We start from the raw sequence: 25,689 nt of genomic DNA on the forward strand, positions 1-25,689 counted from the left end.
CCCTTTCAAGTTTCACAACATCTTTCCGATAGGAAGGAGACCAGAATTGCATGTAATATTCCGACAGTGGCCTAACCAATGTCCTGTACAGCCGCAACATGACCTCCCAACTCCTGTACTCAATATTCTGACCAATAAAGGAAGACATACCAAACACCTTCTTCACTATCCTATCTACCTGCGACTCCACTTTCAAGGAGCTATGAACCTGCACTCCAAGGTCTCTTTGTTCAGCAGCGCTTCCTAGGACCTTACCATTAAGTGTATAAGTCCTGCTAAGATTTGCTTTCCCAAAATGCAGCACCTCGCATTTATCTGAATTAAACTCCATTTGCCACTTCTCAGCCCATTGGCCCATCTGGTCAAGATCCCCTTGTAATCTGAGGTAACCATCTTCGCTGTCCACTATACCTCCAATTTTGGTGTCATCTGCAAACTTACTAATTGGGTCTCTTATGCTCGCATCCAAATCATTTATGTAAATGACAAAAGTAGAGGGCCCAGCACCGATCCTTGTGGCACTCCACTGGTCACAGGCCTCCAGTCTGAAAAACAACCCTCCACCACCACCCTCTGTCTTCTACCTTTGAGCCAGTTCTGTATCCGAATGGCTAGTTCTTCCTGTATTCCATGAGATCTAACCTTGCTAATCAGTCTCTCATGGGGAACCTTGTCGCACGCCTTACTGAAGTCCATATAGATCACATCTACTGCTCTGCCCTCATCGATCTTCTTTGTTACTTCATCAAAAAACTCAATCAAGTTTTTGAGACATGATTTCCCACGCAAAAAGCCATGTTGACTATCCCTAATCATTCCTTGCCTTTCCAAATGCACGTACATCCTGTCCCTCAGGATTCCCTCCAACAACTTGCCCACCACTGAGGTCAGTCTCACTGGTCTATAGTTCCCTGGCTTGTCCTTACCACCATTCTTAAACAGTGGCACTACGTTTGCCAACCTCCAGTCTTCCGGCACCTCACCTGCGACTATCGATAATAGAAATATCTCAGCAAGAGGTTCAGCAAGAGGTCCAGCAATCACGTCTCTAGCTTCCCACAGAGTTCTCGGGTACACCTGATCAGGTCCTGGGGAATTTATCAACATTTAACCATTTCAAGACATCCAGCACTTCCTCCTCTGTAATCTGGGCATTTTGCAAGATGTCACCATCTATTTCCCTACAGTCTATATCTTCCATAGCCTTTTCCACAGTAAATGTTATTACTATACAAATAAAGGAATTGAAATGGTGTAAATGGATTTCAGTAAAGTGTTTGATAAGGTTCCCCATGGTAGACTATTGTAGAAAATATAGAGGCATGGGATTGAGGTTGGTTTAGCCGTTTGGATCAGAAATTGGCTAGCTGGAAGAAGACAAAGTGTGGTTGTTGATTGGAAATGTTCATCCTGGAGTTCAGTTGCTAGTGGTGTACCGCAAGCATCTGTTTTGGGGCCACTGCTGTTTGTCATTTTTATAAATTACCTAGATGAAGGTGTAGAAGGATGGGTTGATAAATTTGCAGATTACACGAAGATTGGTGGAGTTGTGGAGAGTGCCAAAGGATGTTTCAGGTTACAGAGGGACATAGATAAGCTGCAGAGCTGGGCTGAGTGGTGGCAAATGGGGTTTAATGTGGAAAAGTGTGAGGTAATTCACATTGGGAGGGGTAAGAGGAATACAGAGTACTGGGCTAATGGTAGGATTCTTGGTAATGTCGATGAGCAGAGAGATCTCTGTGTCCAGGTTGATAGGGTTGTGAAGAAGACATATGGTGTGTTAGCTTTTATTGGTAGAGGGATTGCATTTCTGAGCCATGAGGTCATGCTACACCTGTACAAAACTCTGGTGTGGCCACACTTGGAGTATTGCGTGCAGTTCTGGTTGCCACATTATAGGAAGGACATGGAAGCTTTGGAAAGGGTGCAGAGGAGATTTATCAAGATGTTGCCTGGTATGGAGAGAAGGTCTTTTGAGGAAAGGCTGAGGGACTTGAGGCTGTTTTCGTTAGAGAGAAGAAGGATGAGAGGTGACTTAATAGAGACATACAAGGTTATCAGAGGATTAGATAGGGTGGACAATGAGGTTTTTTTTCTTCGGATGGTGATGGCTAGCATGAGGGGGCATAGCTTAAAATTGAGGACAGATGTCAGAGATAGGTTCTTTGCTCAGATTGTAGGGTTGTGCAATGCCCTGCCTGCAACAGTAGTAGACTTACCAACTTTAAGGGCATTTAAATGGTCATTGGATAAACATGGATCTTAATGGAATAGTTTGGGTTAGATGGGCTTCAGATTGATTTCACAGGTCAACGCAACATCGAGGGCTTATGTTATGTTATGTTCTATGTTCTAAATCAGATACCAGATTGAAATTTGGCTAGATAGATCTTATTTATAGTCATGCGATACTCTGGATCAGGTTTTAACAATCAAATAGATTTATTATGCAACATAAATGATTAAAATTGAATAATTCAAGCTTTTACACAACTCAGTTTCCGCACTGTAAATAATCTAATCTATGAATGGAGTTTGAAAGACCGTAAAAATGCATTATTCTTTCAGTCTTAATGCCAACCCTTTTACAGTACAAATAAATTAATTTCCTTCTATTGCATCTATAGGTTGGACAGAACGGTTGCTTTGAATTCCTGATCTTAAGGGTCTGATAGCCTAGAGTATTCCAATAACTGCGCTTAGAGTTCTCTGCTTCATACAATAATTTCAGGGTTCTAGCATACACTCCTGATCAAAGAGACTGAGAGTTTCTCAGATAGCCTGTTTAGAAAGGTGGTTACACCACAGCTCAAGGAAATTGGTGATCATCCGGCAGACCAAGAGAATTAGCCAGGTAGGGCAAGTGACCTGCCAGACCCTGAGAGTCACTGGGTTTGTAAGGGATGTCGGTGGCCAGCCTATTCCTTGAAGTGGAAACCAATGTCAAGGAAGGGAGGAATCAGACTATACAGGAGGGAAGGAAGAAGAAAGCAGGAGTGATAGTGATAGGGGATTCATTAATTAGGGAACAGACAGGTATTTATGGATGGTATGTTTCCTTCTTGGTACCAGGGTCTTAGATATTGCTGAGTAGCTGCAGGGAATTCTGCAGAGCGATGGTGATAAGTCAGTGGTTGTGGTACAGATTGTACCTATATGTTTGCACCAATGAGGAATAAAGAATTTTGGGAGCTAGGCAGAAGGCTAAAGAGCAGAGCCACTTAGGTTATATCTCTGGATTACTCAGCTGCCATATGCTCGTCAGTATAGAAATAAAACAATAGGGAAAATGAATGTGTGATTCAAGATGGAGTAGTTAAGATTCTCTGTTCACTGGGACCATTTCTTGGCGTGGTCTACACTTGAAGCAGAATGGGACCAAACTCCTTGCAGGTGGGTTTGTTAGCATTGTTAGGAGGAATTTAACTAGTTTTGCAGGGGTGGAAGGGGAATGCGGTGTGAGTTTAATAAGGGCGCCACATACTCTAGTAAAGAAACCAATGGCAGAGTGACTTCAGCTATGTTGAATTTCAAGGAAGTAAGGTGAGGTTACTTTAATGCTGCCAACCATATCGGCAAGGGCATGGATTGACAGGTGGAATTGCGATATTGTTGCCATTACGGAGACATGGACAGAGAAGCCTTTCTGGCAATTCAACATTTCGGGGTACCGGATATGCAGGCAGGACAGGAGTGGTGTAAAAGAGGGATAGTCTTGCGTGATTAGTTAAGAAGTCAGTCATTGAAGGGGCTTCAGATGAAGCTTTGGGGGTAGAACTTAAGAGTAAAAAGGGGCCCTCACTGCTGGGAGTGTATTATGGATCCCAAACAGTTAGTGGGCAATAGAGGAGGATATATGTAGCCAAGCGGTTGAAGTGTGTAGAATTCATATAAGGGTAATTATTTTGGGGGATAATTATTTGGAATTGCCATAGTGTAAAGGGTTTAGTGTGGGCAGATTTCTTGAAATGGATTCAGGAGAGCTTTTTCTATCAACATGTAGTAGATCCAACAAAGGATGGTGCAATGCCGGACCTAATTCTAGGGAACAAAATTGGACAGGTATTCAAAGTGATAGTGGATGAGCACTTTTGTAATAGAAATACAACACTGTACATTTGAATTTTGTTATGGAAAAAGAAAAATATAGTATACAAAAAAGGATTTTGGATTGGTGGAAGGCAGATTTTATTAAAACAGGATAGGATCTGGCTAAAAGTAGACTGGAATACTTCTGGGCAAATTTATAGCAAAACAATGGGGCTGTTCAAAATAGAATTGGCAACTGTATAGGTCCAGCAGGCTCAGAATCCTAAATGTCACAGAATATTTAGGACTGGGTAAGAAGGAAAAGATGATACGTTTTAACAGGTGGAAAGGAATAATTAAGAGAGATGGGGGGATCTCAAGAAAGGAATTAGGAGAGCAAAAGGGGGCACAAGAAATGCAGGCAGGAAAGATTGTGAAGAATCCCAAGATATTCTATGAGTGTATCAAAAGAAAAAACTAATCGAGAGTACAGGGAAAGTATACGGCCATTAGGGACCAAAGGGGCAAACTGCATGGAGCCAGAGGACATTGGTAGAGTGTTAAACAAGTACTTCACTTCTGTCTTCACTTTACAGAAGGGGGATCTAAGTTCAGAATTCAGGAAGGACTGAGGTATTTGAGCAGTCTGACATAAGTGGTTAGAGGTAGTGGAGGTTTTGGTGGTCTTAAAGTGGACAGATTTCCCAATCCAGATGAGTCATCCCAGACTGCTGTTGGAAATGAGAGAAGAAATGAGGGGTTCTTATCCAATTTTTAATTCCTCTCTGGCTAGAGGGGAGGTGCCAGAGGACTGGCGCATAGCTAATGTGATTCCAGTTTTCAAGAGGGTGGTAGAGATAAACCAGGAAATAACAAATGAGTGAGTGTCCGATCAGTATTAGGGAACTACTGGAGAAGATTCTGAAGGAGAGAATTAATCATCAGTTAGAGAGGTAAAGTTTTGATCAGGGATAATCAGCATGGCTTGGTTAAGGGGCGTTCAGACCTAACATTTGATTGAATTTATTGAGGAGGTAAGCAGGAGTGTCGATGAGAATAGTGCAGTTGATATAATTCACTGAAACCTTTGACAATATTGCATTTGGGAGACTGTTGAAGAAGGTAAAAGCACATAGGATCCAGGTGGATTCAAAGTTGGCTTGTAGGAGACACACCATGTGGTGCTAGAAAGCTGTCTGCATGACTGGAGGCTGGTGTCTAGGGATTAGTACCCTGCTCCTTTCGTGTTCATGATATAGATAAATGATATGAAAGAAAATGTGGAGGTGAAAATAAGTAAGTCTGTGATTGACATGAAGGTTGGATGGTTGGCTGTGGAAAAAGAAAGGCTCGGGTAACAGGGGGAGAGAGAGATGGATTGGCCAGATGGAATTTAACCCAGGTAAATAACAAGTAATGCACTTTGCAAGAAGAAACCAGGCAAAAATATACTCTATGAATAGTAGGATACTAGGATTCTTGGTGATCTTGGGGTGCTTATCCACAGATCCTGAAAGTGGCAGGTTAGGTCAGTATGGTAGTTAAGAAGAAATATGGGATACTTGCCCTTTTCAGTCATGGCATTAATTAAGAGCAGGGAAGTTACATTGGGATTGCACAAAGCTTCGATTAGGCCAACCTGGAGTACTGTGTGCAGTTCTAGTCCCTGCATTATAGGACGAATGTGACGCGTTGAAGGAGTGCAGAGGAGATTCACTGGAATGTTACCTGGGATGGAGCTGTTTAGCTATAAAGAAAGCATAAGCTCATGTTGTTTTATATGAAGCAAAGAAGGCTGCGAGGTGACTTGATTGAGGAGCATGGACAGTGGATAGAAAGCAGCTGTTCCCTTAAATGAAATGTCAATAACAAGGGGGAATAATTACAAGATGGAAGGCAGGATATTTAGAGGGACTTTGAGGTAAAATGTTTTTAGTCAGAGGAAAGTGGGAATCTGGAATGCATTGCCGGGGTGGTAGTTGAGCTGAAAAACTTCAAAATCTTGGAGAACAGAACTGGCTGAAAGGTAGAAGACAGAGGGTGGTGGTGGAGGGTTTTTCAGACTGGAAGCCTGTGACCAGTAGAGTGCCACAAGCATCGGTGCTGGGTGTTCTACTTTTTTGTCATTTACATAAATGATTTGGATGGGAGCATAAGAGGTACAATTAGTAAGTTTGCAGATGACACCAAAATTGGAGGTGTAGTGGACAGCGAAGAGGGTTACCTCAGATTACAACAGGATCTGGACCAGATGGGCCAATGGGCTGAGAAGTGGCAGTTGGAGTTTAATTCAGATAAATGCGAGGTGCTGCATTTTGAGAAAACAAATCTTAGCAGGACTTATACACTTAATGGTAAGGTCCTAGGGAGTGTTGCTGAACAACGACACATTGGAGTGCAGGTTCATAGCTCCTTGAAAGTGGAGTCACAGGTAGATAGGATAGTGAAGAAGGTGTTTGGTATGCTTTCCTTTATTGGTCAGAGTATTGAGTACAGAAGTTGGGAGGTCATGTTGCGGCTGTACAGGACATTGGTTAGGCCACTGTCGGAATATTGCAAGCAATTCTGGTCTCCTCCTTATTGGAGAGATGCTGTGAAACTTGAAAGGGTTCAGAAAAGATTTACAAGGCTGTTGCCAGGGTTGGAGGGTCTGAGCTACAGGGAGAGGCTGAACAGGCTGGGGCTGTTTTCCCTGGAGCATCGCAGGCTGAGGGGTGACCTTATAGAGGTTTACAAAATTATGAAGGGCATGGATAGGATAAATAGACAAAGTCTTTTCCCTGGGGTCGGGGAGTCCAGAACTAGAGGGCATAGGTTTAGGGTGAGAGGGGTAAGATATAAAAGAGACCTAAGGGTCAACGTTTTCACGCAGAGGGTGGTACGTGTATGGAATGAGCTGCCAAAGGATATGGTGGAGGCTGGTACAATTGCAACATTTAAGAGGCATTTGGATGGGTATATGAATAGGAAGGGTTTGGAGGGATATGGGCTGGGTGCTGGCAGGTGGGACTAGGTTGGATTGGGATATCTGGTTGGCATGGACAGGTTGGACCGACGGATCTGTTTCCATGTTGTACACCTCTGTGACTCTTTGACTTTAAGTTTTTGGATGAACATTTGAAATGTCATAACATTCAAGACTGTGTGGCAAGTGTTGGAAAGTGAGACTCGTGTCGATGTGGAATAGTCTTTTTGATGCACTTTCAATGAGCTGATTGTCCAAATACAAACAAATTCTTATTAGCGCCTGAGCGCTCTCACTCTCTCACATCTCTGTTTGAAAAGAAACTGGCTTCGGAAATACTGACACAGTAATCTTTAAACTCCTTTTTATATACAATCCAAAAACTGCATGCCACTGTTTCAAACTGCAGATACCAAAATAAGTATATTAACATATCAATGAATTACACATTATGTGTAATAGTGCAACAAGTATATTTACTTGTTGAATGTGTGATTTTATTTTTGCATTCAGTTTTGAAGCAATTGGTTATTTTGGATGTTCAATCCTGTGTTATGTGTCCTATCTCTGATTTTAAATCTTGCATGTAATATTGCTTTTCATGCCATTCTTCTAATGTGTTTGATTATTCTTACTTTAAAACTTTTGAATTCTGCAGCTTGCAATACTTTATGTTCTTTGGCTTGAAGCTTTTAAATTCGATTCTGGAAAGCATACTGTTATATATCTGGTAATTTATTCTGAGAGCTGGCCCTCATTCTTGTGAGCAAAGTGGAGGTTTCCTGCCTTTCATGATTTAGTGCAAAAGCATGTCCATGTAATGACCTCAATTTTAAAAAAGATTCTTGCAACTGTGGCCGTAACACTTTTTTTCTGATGGTCTGCATTATTTAAAATTATGGATCTCTATTTTTTATCATGGCCTCAAGTCTCCTAACTATTCCTGATGAAGGGCTTTTGCCCGAAACATTGATTTCGCTGCTCGTTGGATGCTGCCTGAACTGCTGTGCTCTTCCAGCACCACTAATCCAGTATTTTATTCTATAAGTGTCTACCTGCTTAATCTTTAAAATTATCCCTTATTTTTATTTAAATCTGCTTTGTGATGATCCTTGTGCTGAAACCTTGGTTAAAAGTACTTCTCTGACTTTGGATTTCCCTACTGTATCCACATTCGATGATGGCAATGCTCAGTGTGAGGTGTAGGTATTCCATTTTTACTTTCAGAATTCTTAACCTGTTTTGTTGTGCCAGCAATTTCAAGATATTTTTCCCTTTCCTAACGGGAATTTTACAATTTTTTACTGTCGTGGAGCTCAATTACGAACACCTCCTAGCACAACCTACAGTTCCTCATTTGTGATTAGCTAATCATGTGTGATTATTCAGAGTTCATGCTGTTTTTTTCCCCCCTCTGCTTCTCACCTAGTTTGCATTGAAAATTTTAGCCTATAATTCTGTTTCTCCCTTACTGCTCTTTCCAATCTCTTTTGCTGACTGCTTGTTTCTCCATGCATTTGTAGCTGCTGACTTATTATATGTGAGTAGTTCTTAAAGAGCACGAAAGTCTTTAAAGCTGGAAATTTCTTCTCCTGTACATACTGGAATTTTTTTCACTGTTGTAACTCATGTTAATTAACACTGATGCCCACTGCTGTTTGCAGATTGTAGGATGCTGTCCCCATTTCTCTGAAATGACTGGTTCTAATGGTCTATTTCGTGGTTGTGAAACACTTTTTAAAGACAACAGTCTCTTGTTAAGACTCACCTGTGGTTGTAGAATAACTACGAGGGAGTCTTAAGAAGAGACTGTTGTCTTAAAAACATGTACCTAATTGCTGTCCTACAAAGATCTATAGATTATATAAGCTAAATACATATAGTTGCTAAGACTGAGGAATGTAGGAGAAGTGCAGGCCTTTCAGTCCTTCCAGCCATTTTGTATCATGACTAAATATATACCTGAATGTCATATTCTCATGCAAGAAATCTATCAGCTGTCTTGAGCTTATTTATTGATCATGCTTCCATAGTTCTTGCTCCAAATGAACATGGATTGCTTCAGTATCTGAGGAGTTGCAAGTGAATTTGAGCATTATCATAGCAACTGATGGTGGTTAGGCCTAGGAAATTGACTTGGGCGACTCTTGTAGCAGTATTCTGGGACTGAGATGATTTGACCTGGTTCTTCTTTGGTTTACTCAGTTGGCTAGATAGCTGCTTTGTGATGTAGAGTAACATCAACGATAAAGGTCACCATGACGGGATCACCACCTCAACTTTTGCCCCTTGCCCAAGATAGGGTGACCTTTAGGTTAAACTCACCACCAGTTTTTTTTCTCTAATGAGAGAGCAACTGTATGATCCTCTGGGTCTACGGTGACTTTACACATACCTATTTGCACTCACTTTAAAGCAAATTTTCTGTTTCTTTGTAACAACCATTATCATTCCTTTTGCCATTGGTGCCGTGAAGTCATCTTTTCAGTTAATCTCTCCTGCACTGTCACCACTTTTTTTTTTACTTCTCCCCTTCCTTTCACTTACTTCAAATCTAATCTATTATTTTCTCCCTTTACCCCTTATTTCTGAAGAAATGTCTTTCACCTGGAAAATTTAATTATGCTTCTCTCCACGGATGCTACCAGACCTGTGGAGTATTACAGCATTTTCTGTTTTTAATTGATGACTACGAGTTTCGTACTAGTTAATGTGAAAGCTCTCATTATGTTAGCTTTGAGGAATCTTTTTTAAATATAGATTTGAAGCAATGGTAAGCACACTGGAAGTGACAGGACTACCTCAGAACACAGACAAGCCACTGCTGCTTTCTTCAAGGAGTGCTTTGACAGAAAATGAAGATATTCTGCTCAGGATCATGTTCGAGACCAATCCATTGGATGAAAGAGCTGATCAGCGGCTGAAGGTGGAGTCATGTCCACTCGAAATTGTATATGATGCGGTGAGTGAAATGCACATGTTTAATGCATTTTAAACTTGTAAATAAAAAGTCATTTGGGCTATTTTAACTAGTTTTTTTCCCCAGTGTTTTGAAGAGGATACATTGAAAAGTGCATAGAGAGAGGCCATTCAGTTTGGTGTGACTGAATCAGCTGTTTGATCACGCAGTCTACTCTGTCTGACTTCCCTGTTCTTTCTACAATGTCCCTTTTTGTATTTTAAATCTTTGAGAAATTATCCACTACAATTTTCAAGTTTTACTATTAGATTCTGCTCTCCTTTTGTCAGTGCTTTCCAGATCATACTGACTGACCTATTTTAAAAAACAAATTTGTATCCCATCCCTCTGGGCATCTTTACTATGTGTTGTGTTACTTTGTGTTGACTAATTACTGATCTTTCTGTCACTTGAAATTGGAGCTTTATTTTCTATATCAAAATGCGAAATAGCTATTTTAGTAATGGTGGCATAAAAGCCCATCTGCTTCATTCATGACCTTGACAGAACAACAACATCTGACTTTTCAGAGTCCTTGAGTTGTGACTTAAGGATAACAGCAATATTGTTAATTTTTAAATGCCCTCTGAAGTGACTTAGTTAAGCCACTTGTGTTCAAAATGACAGTTCATTGCCACCTTCTTACTTTTCTCTCCTCTGTACTTGTCAGGGTCCTACTGTTCATGTATTACTTTGCACTTAAGCAGGCCAAACACTTAAGTGAATGAGTAAACAGTGAAAAGAGCATGCACAGTTAGTGATGTGGGGGATTGAGGTGTGTGAGTGAGTGAAGAAAGATGCCACATGCAATGATGAGAGCAGTAGAATATATAAGTGTCTATGGGAGGTAGGTGCAGTAGCAGAGGTGGAATGAGTGAGGTATTGGGCTGAAGATGGTAACACTTAACCTGGTAGAGTGGAGAAGGCTTTCAAGGAACAGAGAGTAGCGCAGGTAGAGACTGCACTGACCTGAGTGGCAGTCTCTGACCTAGTTGATGTGGGCTTTTCTGACTGTCATAGGGGAAGAGGATGACACTCTCCCATCCTCTAGGGCCTCCAGGTCCCTGGGCAAAGTCGGGTGTCAACTTCTACTTGTCTCCCTTGTCCAGGGGACAAATGTCAAAAACTGTGCAAGCCATGGTGCTTGACCAAGTACACAATGGCCTTTTAAATGATGCTGCTGCAGTAAGGATCTAGGAGCTATATATATATTTATTTCGAAAATATACTTTATTCATGAAAAAGTATCTTTATGTAAACATTGACACAAATGCAGTTCAGTTCTGTACGGTAGCATATCAAGTAAACAAACAAACATTGGATTTTGACTCCCTCCAAATAAACCAAAAGCATCTCTTACTTGAACCAGACTATATTTACATATATTTGAGGTGTCTTGAGGGCCTGATAACTGAGGTCTTCCCGCTGAAGTTAGAAGTTGCAATGTGCCAGTCTGTAACACTCAATGCTGGGAGACGCTCCTTTTGAAAAAAATTCAAAACTATGTATGTATATAGTCATAAATTCACTTCAATTTGTACAGTAGCGTATCAAGGAAACAAAAACATTAGAGTTTTACAATCCAAACAAAAGACATCTGTTACCGATACAAGACTATCTTTACATGGATTTGTGGCACTGTGAGGGTCTGATATCTGAATAGACCCCCACTTAGCTTCAGCAGAAAGACCTCAGACAATGGTCTTTTCCCACTCTGCCTTGGCAGCAGCTGCCCCAAGCTTTAGTGTCTCTCAGCATGTAGTCCTGGACCTTGGCATGTACCAGTCTGCAACATTCTATTCTGGAAGACCAACAAGTTTTGGGCAGACCACAGGGCATCTTTCACTGAGTTGATGGTCTTGGTGCAGTCTGTTGTTTGTCTTGGAGTACATCCTGGGGAATAGACTGTAGAGTACAGAGTCCTGCATGATGGAGCTGCTCGGGACGAACTTCGGCAAAAACTAATGCATCTTTCTCCAGACTTGCTTTGCAAAGGTGAAGGAGAGTGACCGTCTCTACCTCCACCTCCACTTCAGCCCGTATTGAGGGCAGAGTGCAGTGGTGCAGACAAATTGGGCATACAAGAAGGATCTCACAAGTAATGCCCTTCTCACCAACAGCTAAGCGGTGCCAGATATTTCCATTGGCTGAAGTAGAAGAATCGGCTAGCATTAGGGGTAATAGGTGCCGTAGGGCAAGGTACCTCAACAATAATTTGGGTTTGGCATTATTATATGAGAAGCTTTGAGAGATCTCACAGAGAGAAATCCTGCATGAAACTTGACAAAACTGATACTTAGGGCTGAATCTTTTCAGAAGTCAACTATGCCGATAAATTCCAGGAAGATCAAATGCAAATAAAGGGTGAAAACCGTTTTGAGCTCCCTGTGCAGGAATAGTTTGCTGTGAGGCACCACCTGCATTTGGAGGCCTATATTTTTGAAATACTTAGCTGACCATTGTAATAGGTGAAGCCAAAGAGCTTGTCCTCTAACAGCAAAGCAAGCTTTAGTGTCAGTGTAGTTTCACATTTTCATTTTCTTGTTATTTTTTCCATCTCTGCAGCCACTGTTGCACCATGTTGCATTTGAGGACTTCACTGGCCTAGTCTTCAACAATTTTTTATCGGTGACGTGCAACTTGATCTGCAGCTCAATACTGGGGATGTATTGCTCATGATAAACAAAGAAGAAATGCCCTCCATCCAAAAATGGGCACACCTACAGTACTTCAGCAAATTTTTGAAGTGTTTCTTTTTGGGTCTTAGCAAAATGTTATCATTTTCCTATACATGAAGCTAAGTATTAAATTTAGACAACTTTATGCTACATTATTGATATATTCACTTCAACAGAGAACTGTGAATGGGTTGGTTGACTTCTTTCGACCTCCAACAGATGTTCAACTGGTAGAAATAACGTCAGCTACTATGATAAAGCTTGAAGAATTCCGTGACAAAACTGCAACTGGTAAATATCAAAATTGTATTTTTGCAATTGTTTTAAACAGGAAACTTTAAAAAAAAATAGCACATTCCTTTTATACTCTTGACTTCCATATGTTTGGGTGATACTCCTATAAATATACGATTTTACTGTGATTATATGAAATCATAAATTATTCAACAACTTGTTTATTGGAGTATTACCCAAACATATGGAAATCGAGAGTTTGAAAGGAATGAGCTATCTTATTTTTGTTTTCACTTTTTTAATGGACTTGGATAGGAATTATGAACATAATATTGAAATTAACTGAAGACATGAAAAGTGTGGCATGTATTTAACAATAAGGAGGATGGAGACTAGTGAAATGGCAACTGAAATTCATAATGCAAATGTGAAGCTTGCCTCTAGGTAACAGTGATCAGCATATGATAGAATTTAATGTATATTGAGGGAGAGAAGAGCGCATTCAAGCCTCATGTTTTAAATTTTTAAGTGTGAGCAATTGAGAATGTGAAGGCAAAGCTGACTAAGGAAAACTGGACAATTGTGTGAACGTGGGCCAGTAGAGATGCAGTGGCAAACATTTGGTTGCTGTTTCAAAATACTCAAAGAAAAATACATTCTAGTGAGGAAAACAAAAGACACAAAGGGAATAACACTCCATCCCTGGCAAAAGGAATTAAAGAGAGTATCAGTTTCCAAGAAGAAGTGTACGGTCCTGCAAAGGTGAATGGCAAATTGGAAGATTGGATTGATTATGAGGAACAGCAAAGAATTACTGAAGAATTAATAAGGAGGGAGAAATTAGAATATAACAAAAGGTTGCCATAAATGTTAAATACATGTAAACATAATCTACAAATTTGAAATGAAAAGGAATGGAAATTGAGCAATGGTCCTTTGGGAAAGTAGGAAATATTAAATGAACAGATATTTTCCATGTCCTCACTGTAGAGGATTCAAATAATATCACAAGTGTTATGGTGCAGAAGGATACCACTTGGCCCATGGGGTCATTTTAAATGAGCATCATTATCTAGTTTCAATTACCTGCTTTTTCCAAACCCGTGCACATTTGTTTTATCTAAATAATTTCAATGCCTCAGCATTCCAGACCCTGACTACTTGCTGAGTGGAAAAGTTTTTTTCCCCACCATCCTTACTTCTTTTGCCAATCACTTTAAATCTATGGCCTCTTGTTCATGTTCCTGTTACGGGCAGGAAATGTTTATCCCTCCCTATTCTCTCGAGCCCACTAATGACTTTGAAAATCTCTATTAGGTCCCCTCAGCGTACTTCTGTCAAGGAGAACAGTCCCAACTTCAATCTAACCTCATAGCTGTAGTTCCTTATTCTGAGACCATCTTTTGTAAATCACGTCTGTACACATGCTAATGCATTCACATAATTTCTAGAATGTGGTACGAAGATCTGTACACAGTACCAAAATCAGAAATTGCTGGTAAAGCTCAGCATGTCTGGCAAGTTAATGTTTTGCATCTGGGGATCCTTCTTCAGTACACAGTACTCCAGCTGACTTCTAACAAATTCAACATCATCTCTTTGCTCTTTTACTCTATGCTCCAATGAATAAAAGTGAGGATGGTATATGCTTTTAGTTCTCTCTTTAGCTGTGCACCCACATCCCTATGCTCCTGTACCAAATGCAATTTAGCATGGCCAATTCACCTAACCTACATATCTTTGGATTGTGGGAGGGAACGATGGCACCCGGAGGAAACCCACACAAACACTGGGAGAATGTGCAAACTACATACAGCCAGACGCCCAAGGTTGGAATCGAACCCAGGTCCCTGGCGCTGTGAGGCAGCAGTGCTAACCACTTGCATTTGGACTGCCAGAAGGCATTCAGCAAGGTGCTTCACAAAAGGTTAAGTCATACTATAAGAACCCATGGTGTTGGTGGTGTCATGGATAGAGAATTGGCCAATGGGGAGGAAACAGCAAGTAGGGATAAAGGGTTCTTTTTTTAGGTTGGCAACCAGTGACCAGGGCTTCCTATGGTATCAGTGCTTCGACTGCAAGTGTTTACAATATATATTCATAATTTTGGAGGAAGCAAGTGAATGCACTGTAGCCAATTATCAGATAAAGCAAGGCAGTTTGAGAGAGGGATAGAAACACTTCAGAGTGTACGATTAATCGGGTAAGTAAGTGGGCTAATTTTGGCAATGGAATATAAAATATGGAAAATGTGAACATTTTGCAAGGAGGAAGAAAAGAACAGTATTATTTAAATGGAGAAAAACTGCAGAAAGCTGCAGTACAAAGGGACTTGGGATACTTGTGCATGAATACAGAAAGCTATCATGCAAGTGCAGCATGTTATTAGGAAGGCTAATTCAACGTTGACCCTTATTTCAAAGAGGTTTAAGAGTTGGGAAGTCTTACTGCAACTGTACAAGGTGCTGGTGTGACCACATTTGGTGTACCGTGAGCAGTTTTGGTCCTCAAATCTAAGAAATGATATTATTTTGTTGAAGGCAGTTCAGAGAAGGTTCACGAGGATGATACCTGGTATGCAGAGATTGCCATATGAGCAAAGACTAAATAGATTGGGGCTGTTCTCTTTGCAGTTTAGAAGAATGGGAGGTGATCTAAATGAAACACAGATTCTGAAAGGGCGTAACAGGGTAAATGCTAAGAGGATGTTACCCCTCTTGGGAGGTTTGGGACAAGGCGACAGTCTCACAATTAAGGGGCACCAATTTAAGATTGAGATGAGGAGGAATCCCTTATGAGAGGGGTTGAGAGACTTTGGAATTCTTTGTTGAGTTGTTGGAATCAAGTCCTTGTGTATAAACAATGCCATGGTCCTGTTAAATGGCAGAGCAGGTTCAGGGGGTTGAATGCCCTTATTCTGTTCTCTGGTCTTATCATCTTATGCTTAGGATTGAACATCTTTCACACTGTATTTTGCATGTACTTGTAATCTTTTTAACAGTGGTAAATAATGATATCTTTAAGAACACAGAAGCAAATTCAGCATGTTTATATCTTGTTAACTCCAAAAAAATTATTTTTGATAGAGACATTTCAATCCTTTTAGCTATCACCAAGAGAATATATTCATACTTTTTAACAAATAATGAGAAGTAAATTCTTTCACTTTTGTTACAAATGTTTGTTTTCTTGATCTGCAATCAATATTTCAATATGTGTTATGGGATGACATACATGGAAAAAAATGCAAGGCACAATGCTATCTAAAAGTATTATGCTTTCAAGTCCTGTTCTATAATTATTGACGTTCTTATGCTGAATCTCTGACACTGAATCTCAAACAACCAGTTAATATATGAAAAACTGAAGTGGTAAATTGCAGAATTTAACATTATATACCTCAACTACTATTTTAAGAGTACAGCTATTGTACAAGTTCTTGAAATATCTTGGCGCATTCAGGCAGTAATAATTCTATTGACTAGTGTAACTGTTGACTGGACTGTAGGTAGCATTACACAAATTTTCCCAAGGTAGGAGTGTAGAATGTTTACTTTTTCCTGGCTGAATAAACATTCTTGCATTTATTCATATCAATGTTTTTTTTACAAAGTAAACATTATCTCATTAAAGAATTCATGATTGCCCACATATTGTCTTCACGATATTAATTCATTTTGTGCTTTTACAGGCTTAATGTATATTATTGAGACACAGAAAATCCTGGACTTAAAAGTGAATCTCATGGCTTCTTACGTCATTATTCCACAGAATGGCTTTTTTGATAAATCTGCCAGCTTATTGGTTCTTGATCTTGGTAATTTTAAGGTAAGTTTAAAAAATGACAGAATTGTTTGAATGTTATGTAATTAAAACATATTAAATTGTTTGCGTATTCATATCCACTGATTAGACACTCATATAGAAAAGGGGAAAAAAATCCTTTAATAACAAGTGTCTGGAGCTTCACTAAGTTCTTGGAGTGAAAACAAAAGTGTCAGTTTGTTTTGCTTAATTGTATAGAATACATTACAGAAAAAAGATAATTTGAGTTCACTGTGCTTCATTTGGATTAGCCTTTTCATCTTAAAGTATGCCCAACAATGTCACCTGGAATGATAGAAATACATTGTCTGAGTGGAATGGATAGCTTATGTCTGTTTCAAAAATATTCTTCTACCTAATCAAATAACTGATATTTTTGATATCTTCATTTCGACCATCAACAATGTTTCTTTTAATATCAAAGAGTCCAGCAAAATGTACATCTTTAGTATGTGTCACTATGTTCAAATCGGACAATTCTGTTACTTAAAAGTCAGAAGTTAAACTGCATTCCATAGTGCTTCGTTGCTGCTGGCATGTCAGCTGTTATCAAGTACTTAGAACTGTTAAACCTTTGCTCACAAGAGTCCTTTTGTGGCACAGTGATAGTGTCCCTATCCCTGAACTGAGAGGCCCAAGTTCAAGTCCCATGTGCTCCAGAGATGTGTCATGACGTTTCTGAACAGGTTGATTAGAAACATAGACTAATTAAAAATTGAGTAAAAACCTTTGTATTCAGAGCTATTGTGATACAGGGCTGAGCAAGGATACCCGGTTTGAAGACCCAACTGCAGATGTTGACTCAAAACATCTGTCTGGATTTGATGCCAGTGGAATCTGTCTTTGTTCTTGTTCCTCTTAGCCGTTCGGGTAGCTGTGTAACTCTGTAACAATTCAATCAGATTCCATTGCAATGGGTTTTGCTGAAAGCTATGGTTATTATAAACACCAGCACCTGTATTGGAACAGGTTGGCAGTGCCATGTCACTACAATGTGACAAAATGACAGCAGCAAGAAGCCTTGTCCATATTTGCCTTCACCTGCGCTCTTCTGCCTCTGTCATCTTAATCCACTGTGACCCCCACCCTGAATTTCCAACATTCTCTTCATGGTATCCCTCCCCCTCTTTCATCAGCTTGTCCATCTCTTCCTGGTGTGTTCATCCTCCAGTCATGTTATATTCCAAGGGTTATATCCATCAGTGCACCTGTATCTGGGAGTGATTGATTTATTCAGAAACCTTTGAAATCAACAAAATGCTTTCCTTCATGCCTGCAGTCACTGTCGATGCAGTTTTTACAACCTTGGGATTTACCATTATTGTAGATTTTGGTGAAGATATTCTTACTGTAGCATAGTCATTTTATGCATTATTGATCAAGGAGACTTGCCCTCTAAAAGTCTTGGATAGATATATGCTGCTGAGGGTCCTTCTTTCCACCCAAACTTATAACAACAAGTCTTCCCCTGCAGGGTTTCTGCTCATTCGCCAAATCATGCTGTGATCCATGGGTAAAATCTATTATTGCACCAATGTCTGGAAGCAAACTAGTTTGCTCAGAACCTTTTAAGGTCAGCAGAAATGTCTTTCCTTATTCTCTGTTAATTTTTTGCAACCAGAAGCATCGGCACATAGAGTCATAGAGATGTACAGCATGGAAACAGACTCTTTGGTCCAACTCTTCCATGCTGACTAGATATCCCAACCCAATCTAGTCCCACCTGCCAGCACCCGGCCCATATCCCTCCAAACCCTTCCTATTCATATACCCATCCAAATGTCTCTTAAATGTTGCAATTGTACCAGCCTCCTCCACATCCTCTGGCAGCTCATTCCATACACGTACCACCATCTGCGTGAAAAAGTTGCCCCTTGGGTCTCTTTTGTATCTTTGCCCTCTCACCCTAAACCTAAACCCTCTAGTTCTGGACTCCCCAACCCCAGGGAAAAGACTTTGTCTATTTATCCTATCCATGCCCCTCATAATTTTGTAAACCTCTATAACGTCACCCCTCAGCCTCCGACGCTCCAGGGAAAACAGCCCTATCCTGTACAGCCTCTCCCTGTAGCTCAAATCCTCCAACCCTGGCAACATTCTTGTAAATCTTTTCTGAACCCTTTCAAGTTGCACAACATCTTTCTGATAGGAGGGAGACCATCAAAAGTTATGTTGAGGTATGATGGCCCTCTGGTTAAACCACTACCAGTTGTCTCTCTCTAGGACTTTAACAAGTTTAATTTTTATAGTATAAGCTTAAAAAGTCAACCAGCTATTGAAATTCGGGAGTTCCATCCTTTTTTGCATTGATGTTTTTATCTGTCTATTATATATTTTTGTAATTGACATTCACCTTCTGTGTGCAAATGTCCTCAATATTATGGCATTTGGTACAGTTTTCCACATAACTCTTGGAATATATCATGGGTATTTTATGGATCTCTTGGAGTGTTTGTAATACCCTCAAAACAGTGCCAATGAGTCAAATTTATTGCCCAAAGTTTTGGTTTGGATGGCAATGTTTTCTTAGAAGAAACTTGAACAATAAAAATGGCATTTATTTTAAATTATCATAAATACTGACTAAATAAATAACTTTTAACTTGGTCCTTTATAATTTTTTATGGTAGGATTTATTTTTGTCCAAATGTGTAAACAGAATAAAATTCCTAATTCCATCAAATTTAAATATTTTGTATTTTCTAAATCTTTTAAGATGATGAGTAAAAATCGTGCGCGTCTGCCACAAATTACTGCTGGAGAAAGCACCTTGGAGGATATCATGGCCAGAGCCTATGATTGTTTTGATATCCAGCTGAGTAGTGTTCAGCTTCTCTATGCTAAACCACGTATGTATCCACTTAAATATTTAAAATTTGTAAATTGTCTGCTAGGTACTTAATGGCTTTTTGTGTTAATAAAACCAATGAGTTGAAGTTTAATAATGATATTTTGAGTCACAATAAATATTGACTGCAGGAACAGCGCAGTAGGTCTAGCAGCATCTGGAAAGAGAAATTGGAGTTAACGTTTTGGGGAGGAAGGGTCACTGGACCTGAAACACTAACTCTGATTTTTCTTTAACAGATGCTGTCAAACTTGCTGAGGTTTTCCAGTAACTTGTATTTTAGTTGCTGATATACAGCATCTGCAATGCTGTTGGTTGACTATTTATTTAAACTAGATTGTTTTTACCTGGGAAACTATGACTGCAGATGCTGGAAACCAGATTCTGGATTAGTGGTGCTGGAAGAGCACAGCAGTTCAGGCAGCATCTGAGGAGCAGTAAAATCGATGCTTCAGGCAAAAGCCCTTCATCAGGAATAAAGGCAGAGAGCCTGAAGGGTGGAGAGATAAGCTAGAGGAGGGTGGGGGTGGGGAGAAAGTAGCATAGAGTACAATAGGTGAGTGGGAAAGAGGATGAAGGTGATAAGTCAAGGAGGAGGGTGGAGTGGATAGGTGGAAAAGAAGATAGGCAGGTCGGACAAGTCATGGGGACAGTGCTGAGCTGGAAGTTTGGAACTAGGGTGAGGTGGGGGAAGGGGAAATGCGGAAACTGTTGAAGTCCACATTGATGCCCTGGGGTTGAAGTGTTCCGAGGCGGAAGATGAGGCATTCTTCCTCCAGGCGTCTGGTGGTGAGGGAGCGGCGGTGAAGGAGGCCCAGGACCTCCATGTCCTCGGCAGAGTGGGAGGGGGAGTTGAAATGTTGGGCCACAGGGCGATGTGGTTGATTGGTGCGGGTGTCCCGGAGATATTCCCTAAAGCGCTCTGCTAGGAGGTGTCCAGTCTCCCCAATGTAGAGGAGACCGCATCGGGAGCAATGGATACAATAAATGATATTGGTGGATGTGCAGGTAAAACTTTGCATGTGGAAGGTTCCTTTAGGTGAGGGAGGAGGTGTGGACGCAGGCTTTGCAATTCCTGCAGTGGCAGGGGAAGGTGCCAGGATGGGAGGGTGGATTGTAGGGGGGCGTGGACCTGACCAGGTAGTCACGGTGGGAACGGTCTTTGTGGAAGGCGGAAAGGGTAGGGAGGGAAATATATCCCTGGTGGTGGGGTCTTTTTGGAGGTGGCGGAAATGTTGGCGGATGACTTGGTTTATGCGAAGGTTGGTAGGTTGGAAGGTGAGCACCAGGGCGTTCTGTCCTTGTTACGGTTGGAGAGGTGGATCCTGTTGATTTTTAAAAACAAAACATGAAGTTTTGATTTTGGTATTCCAAAACTAGTTCCTGTAACTTTATAGTTATGAAAAAGATGTTTGAAGAGAGTTAACTGGCTTTGGTATTTTGATTTTAGATGAGGACTGGAAAACAGCTCGCAAACGAAAGGTGTCATCTCAGCATATATTACGACCCATGGATTTAAAGCTAGAGTTATGCAGAGCAATGGTTGCCTCTGATCCAAGAATGCCGAAGTAAGTTTGTATGCATTCAGGTGGACAATGGTTGAGGCTTAAATGTTAAAAATATGTTCAAAATATGTTTAACTAAAAAGTTTGGAAATGGTGTTATGACAATTTAGAAGGATAAAAACAAGAATTTATGCATTATTACATTGTTTGACATATTATTAATAATCAACATCTTTCAACAAAGAACAATACCACACGGGAACAGGCCCTTCAGCCCTCCAAGTTTGTACTGACACATTTTGCCCTTCCCTACTAAAACTATCTTCACTTACAGGTTCTGCATTTGTCCAGGTGCTGCTATTGTGTCTGCTTCTACCATCTCCTTTGGCAGCGCACTGTAGGCACTCACCATCCTCTGTGCGGAAAATTTGCCAACTTGCCTTGCACATCTCTTATAAACCACACCACCCCACCTTCCCCCCACCCGCCCCCGACCCCAAAGACCTTGATCTGTGTCCTCTAGTAATTGACCCTTCTACTCTGGGCGAAAAAGCTTCATACTTTCCACTCTATCCATGCCATTCATAATGTTATAAACCTCTGTCAGGTTGCTCCTCAATCTCCTGCATTCCACTGAAAGCAAATCCAGTCTATCCAACCTTTCTTCATAGCTAACCTTGTCAAAGGCTTTACTGAAGTCTATGCGATAACATCAACTGCTTTTCCTGTAATCGTCTTCATCAACTGCTCAAAAGGTTAGTGAAGCGCGACTTCCCCTACACAAAACAATGCTGTCTATCACTGAGAAGTTCATTTGCTGAGAATCTTTTCCAATAATTTCCCCACCACCAATGTGAGGCCCATAGGCTTGTAGTTTCCTGAATTATTCCTGCTACCCTCATTAAACAATAGAACAGCATTGGTTATTCTCCAATCCCTTAGGTCTTCATCTGTGGCCAAAGAGGATATAGAGATGTCTGTCAATGCTGCAACAATTTGTTCTCTTGCCTCCCTCAATATTCTGGAATAGATCCCATCAGGACCCAGGGACTTATCTACCTTTTAGTATTTTTTTAAACTTTGGTACATTACTTCCTTTTTAATAACAACTTGGCTTAGAAATTCAACACTACCTTTCCTGAGATCATCCTGCACCAATTCCTTTTCTTTGGTGAATACTGACACAAGTATTTGTTTAGGACCTCACCTACCTCTTCTGGCTCCACACAGATTCCGTCCTTTTGACCTTGAATGGGCCAACCCTTTCTCTGGCTAGCCTCTTGCATTTAATTTATGTATAAAAAGCCTTCGGTTTCTCCTTAATCTTGCTGATAATGACTTTTCCTTTGTTGGTCAGAGCATTGAGTATAGGCGTTGAGAGGTCATGTTGCAGTTGCACAGGACATTGGTTGGGTTACTTTTGGATTATTGTGTACAATGCTGGTCTCCCTCCTAGAAGGATGTTGTGAAAAGATTTACAATGGTGTTGCTAGGATTGGAGGGTTTGAGCTCTCGGAAGAGGCTGAATAGGCTGGGGTTATTTTCCCTGGAGCATTGGAGACTGAGAGGTAACCTTTGAAGTTTATAAAATCATGAGGGGCACGGATAAGGTAAATAGACAAGGTCTATTTACATTTAAATCTTTCCCCTCGCCCATGTCTATGGTTGAGGGGAAATATTTAAGTGGCTCTACGGGGCAACTTTTTCACGCAGAGGGTGGTGCGTGTATAGAATGAGCAGCCAGAGGAAGTGATAGTGGCTGGTACCATGCGACATTTAAAAGGCATCTAGATGGGTCTATCAATAGGAAATGTATAAAGGGATATGGTCCAAGAGCTGGCAAATGGGACTAGATTAATTTAGGATATGTGGTCAGAATGGACAAGTTGGACTGAAGGGTCTCTTTCTGTACTATACAACCTGACTCTGACTCCTTTTAGATAATGCCTTGTTTTACGTTGTGTCCTACTTTGCTTTATGTACTTCAAGGGCTTCATCAGTCCCCATTCTTCACTTCATTTTTCATTTTCACCAAGGCCATGGCATTCCTGGTCATCTAAAGTTCACATAACATGCCATACCTGTCCTCCATTCTTGCAGGAACACATCATTCCTGAACTCCTACCAACTGCTGTTTGAAATACTCCCACATGTCTGATTTGGATTTACCCTCAAACAGCTATCTCCAATCAAGATTCGGCAGTTGTTGCCTAATATTGTTGTAGCTCACCTTCCCCCAATTTAACACCTTCACCCAGGGACTGCTGTTATCTCTGTCCATGAGTATCTTAATACTCATGGTATTATGATCACTATTCCTAAAATGCTCCCCCACAGAAATTTCAGTCACCTGGCTGAGCTCATTTCCCAAAACCAGGTCCAGTATAACTTCTTCCCTGGTTGGACTGTTTACGTACTGACAAAAAACCTTCTTGAATGGTCCCTTCAAGTTCAGCTCCAGCCAAACCTCTTGCACAAAGTGAGACCAAGTCAATATAGGGGAAGTTAAAATCACCCACCATAGCAATCCTTCTGTTTTTACATTTTTCTAAGATCTGTTTATGTATTCTTTCCTCTCTTTCTTGCTGGCTGTTAGGCCTGTAGTATATCCCTAGCGTTGTGATTTCACCTTTCCTATTCTTGAGTTCTACCATATTGTCTGACAGCATGAGTCCTCTGATGTGTCCTCCCTCAGTACAGCTGTGAGGTACTCTGTTGCCAGTAATGCAACTCCTCTGCACCTTTGCATCCCCTCCTATCATACCTGAAATATCAGTTGCCCATCCTGTCCATCTTTCAATCAAGTATCTGTAATTGCAATAATGTCATAGTTCCAAGTACTAACTAAAGCCCAGACTTCATCTACCTTGCCTATTATACTTCTTGCATTGAAACACATGCATTTCAGACCACCTCCCCTGCTTTTTCCAGCAGCATTTCCCTGCCTGTTCTTATTCTCAGTCATGTTTGCCATGGTTTCTACCTCTCCCTCAGTGTTTGCATGTACAATTCTTATTCCTCTGGTTCCCATTTCCCACCCCAAAACCTGTCCCAAGGCCCCATGAATCTGAAACTCTTCCCCACTCGCATTTCTTCATGTATATAGCTTGCTGTTTCTACTCTGACTAGCTTTATGGCGCTTGTAGTAATCCAGAGATAACAACCTTTTTGAATTCCTACATTTGCACTATCTTCCAAGTTCCTTAAATTCTGCTTTTAGGACCTCATTTCATTTTCTAAATCTATGTTGTTAGTACAAATGTGTATTATGACCACTGGCTCTTTGCCCTCCCCCTCCAGAATGTCCTGCAACTGCTGTAAAACATCCAGGATCCTACCACCAGGGAGGGATCACACCATTCTGGGCTCTCATTTGTGGCCACAGAAACACCTATCTATTCATCTTGTGATTGAATCCCCTATAACCAGATCATTTCTATGCCTATTTCTCCCTCCCTTTGCAGCTGAGCTAACCATAGTGACATGAATTTGGCTGCTGCTGGTATCCTCTGAGAGGCTATTCCCCTCAACTGTATCCAAATGCTGCATCTGTTTTTGTCAGGGAATAGCCACAGGAGACTCCTGCCCTGCTTGCTTAGCTCTCTTGCTCTGTCTAGTAGCTACCCATTTCCTTCCTGCCTGTAGACTCTGGATCTGTGGTGTGACCACCCCTCTCTACGTGGTATCCACGATACCTGCTGCCTTGTGAATGCTCCGCCATGTCTCCAGATGTCGCTTTAACTCCGAAACTGGGCTGGAGACACTTATTGCATGCACGTAGGTCCCGGGCACAGGATATGTGCCTGGCTTCCCACGTAGAACAAGTACAGCAGATTACTATTTGGAACTCTCCTACTACATCTTACCTCATTAACTTAATTAATCCTTACAATGTCAAATACTTTTAATACCAAATTGATGTTGCTAGTGCTCTCTGCTCCAATAACAATTTCTCAAAACTTACCTGCTACTCACCAGCAGCCGTTTCCAGAAGCTGTTTAGACCCACACACTCCTTTACCCATTGGAACTCTCGCTGCTGACCTTCCTCTCTCAATGTTCTGTCTCCTCTCTTTTGACATGGAAGTGCTGGTGTTCGACTGAGGTGGACAAAGTCAGAAGTCACATGAATTCAGGTTATAGTCCGACAAGTTTATTTGAAATCATTCTCCTCTGAACCTTGCCTCTCTTTTTCTCCTTGGTGGAGGAGGGAGGGATGGAAACACTACAGTGATGTAATGGTTGGGGCTGACCATTCCTTAACATTAGGTTCTTCCACTATGATCTTCGTACCTGCACTGACTGCGAAGTCCACTCCCATAATGCAAATGAACTATGTCTCAGCACCTTGTGGTCAGAATTGTGAAACCGGGGTTGAGGTGGCCGCTAGAGGCACCAGGAATGCTGTGGGAGTGCCAGAGAGAGAGCCTTCAAGAAGGTGCATCAGCTATGTTGACTTCAGCAAAAAAACAAGTGCAAAGAGGGCATAAAAGGATGAGGCAACACAAATCCAGGGATGGATTCATCTCATCGTGTGACCATTCAAGATAAGCTGCTTATTAAAGAGGTTGCAGAACTTGAAGCAAACCTTCTCGCACCTATAAATTGGATTTTCCTGATGCAAACAAACTGAAACATTCCTTTCAG

The 25,689-nt window shown here is 41.0% G+C and overlaps 1 protein-coding gene across 2 annotated transcripts in view; it reads left to right on the top strand.

Annotated features, from left to right (window-relative positions):
• The window catches only part of vps13a (vacuolar protein sorting 13 homolog A), a 419,442-nt gene that overhangs the window by 125,165 nt on the left and 268,588 nt on the right, over positions 1-25,689 (top strand). For both annotated transcript variants that reach the window (XM_072585252.1, XM_072585262.1), the window contains exons 18-22: positions 9,755-9,956; positions 12,808-12,922; positions 16,557-16,693; positions 19,407-19,539; positions 20,989-21,106. In XM_072585252.1, coding sequence (XP_072441353.1) covers positions 9,755-9,956; positions 12,808-12,922; positions 16,557-16,693; positions 19,407-19,539; positions 20,989-21,106 — 705 coding nt within the window. The remainder of the gene's footprint in view (positions 1-9,754; positions 9,957-12,807; positions 12,923-16,556; positions 16,694-19,406; positions 19,540-20,988; positions 21,107-25,689) is intronic.

This window comes from Chiloscyllium punctatum, chromosome 2 (assembly GCF_047496795.1).
Source record: "Chiloscyllium punctatum isolate Juve2018m chromosome 2, sChiPun1.3, whole genome shotgun sequence".
NCBI classification, from domain to species: domain Eukaryota; kingdom Metazoa; phylum Chordata; class Chondrichthyes; order Orectolobiformes; family Hemiscylliidae; genus Chiloscyllium; species Chiloscyllium punctatum.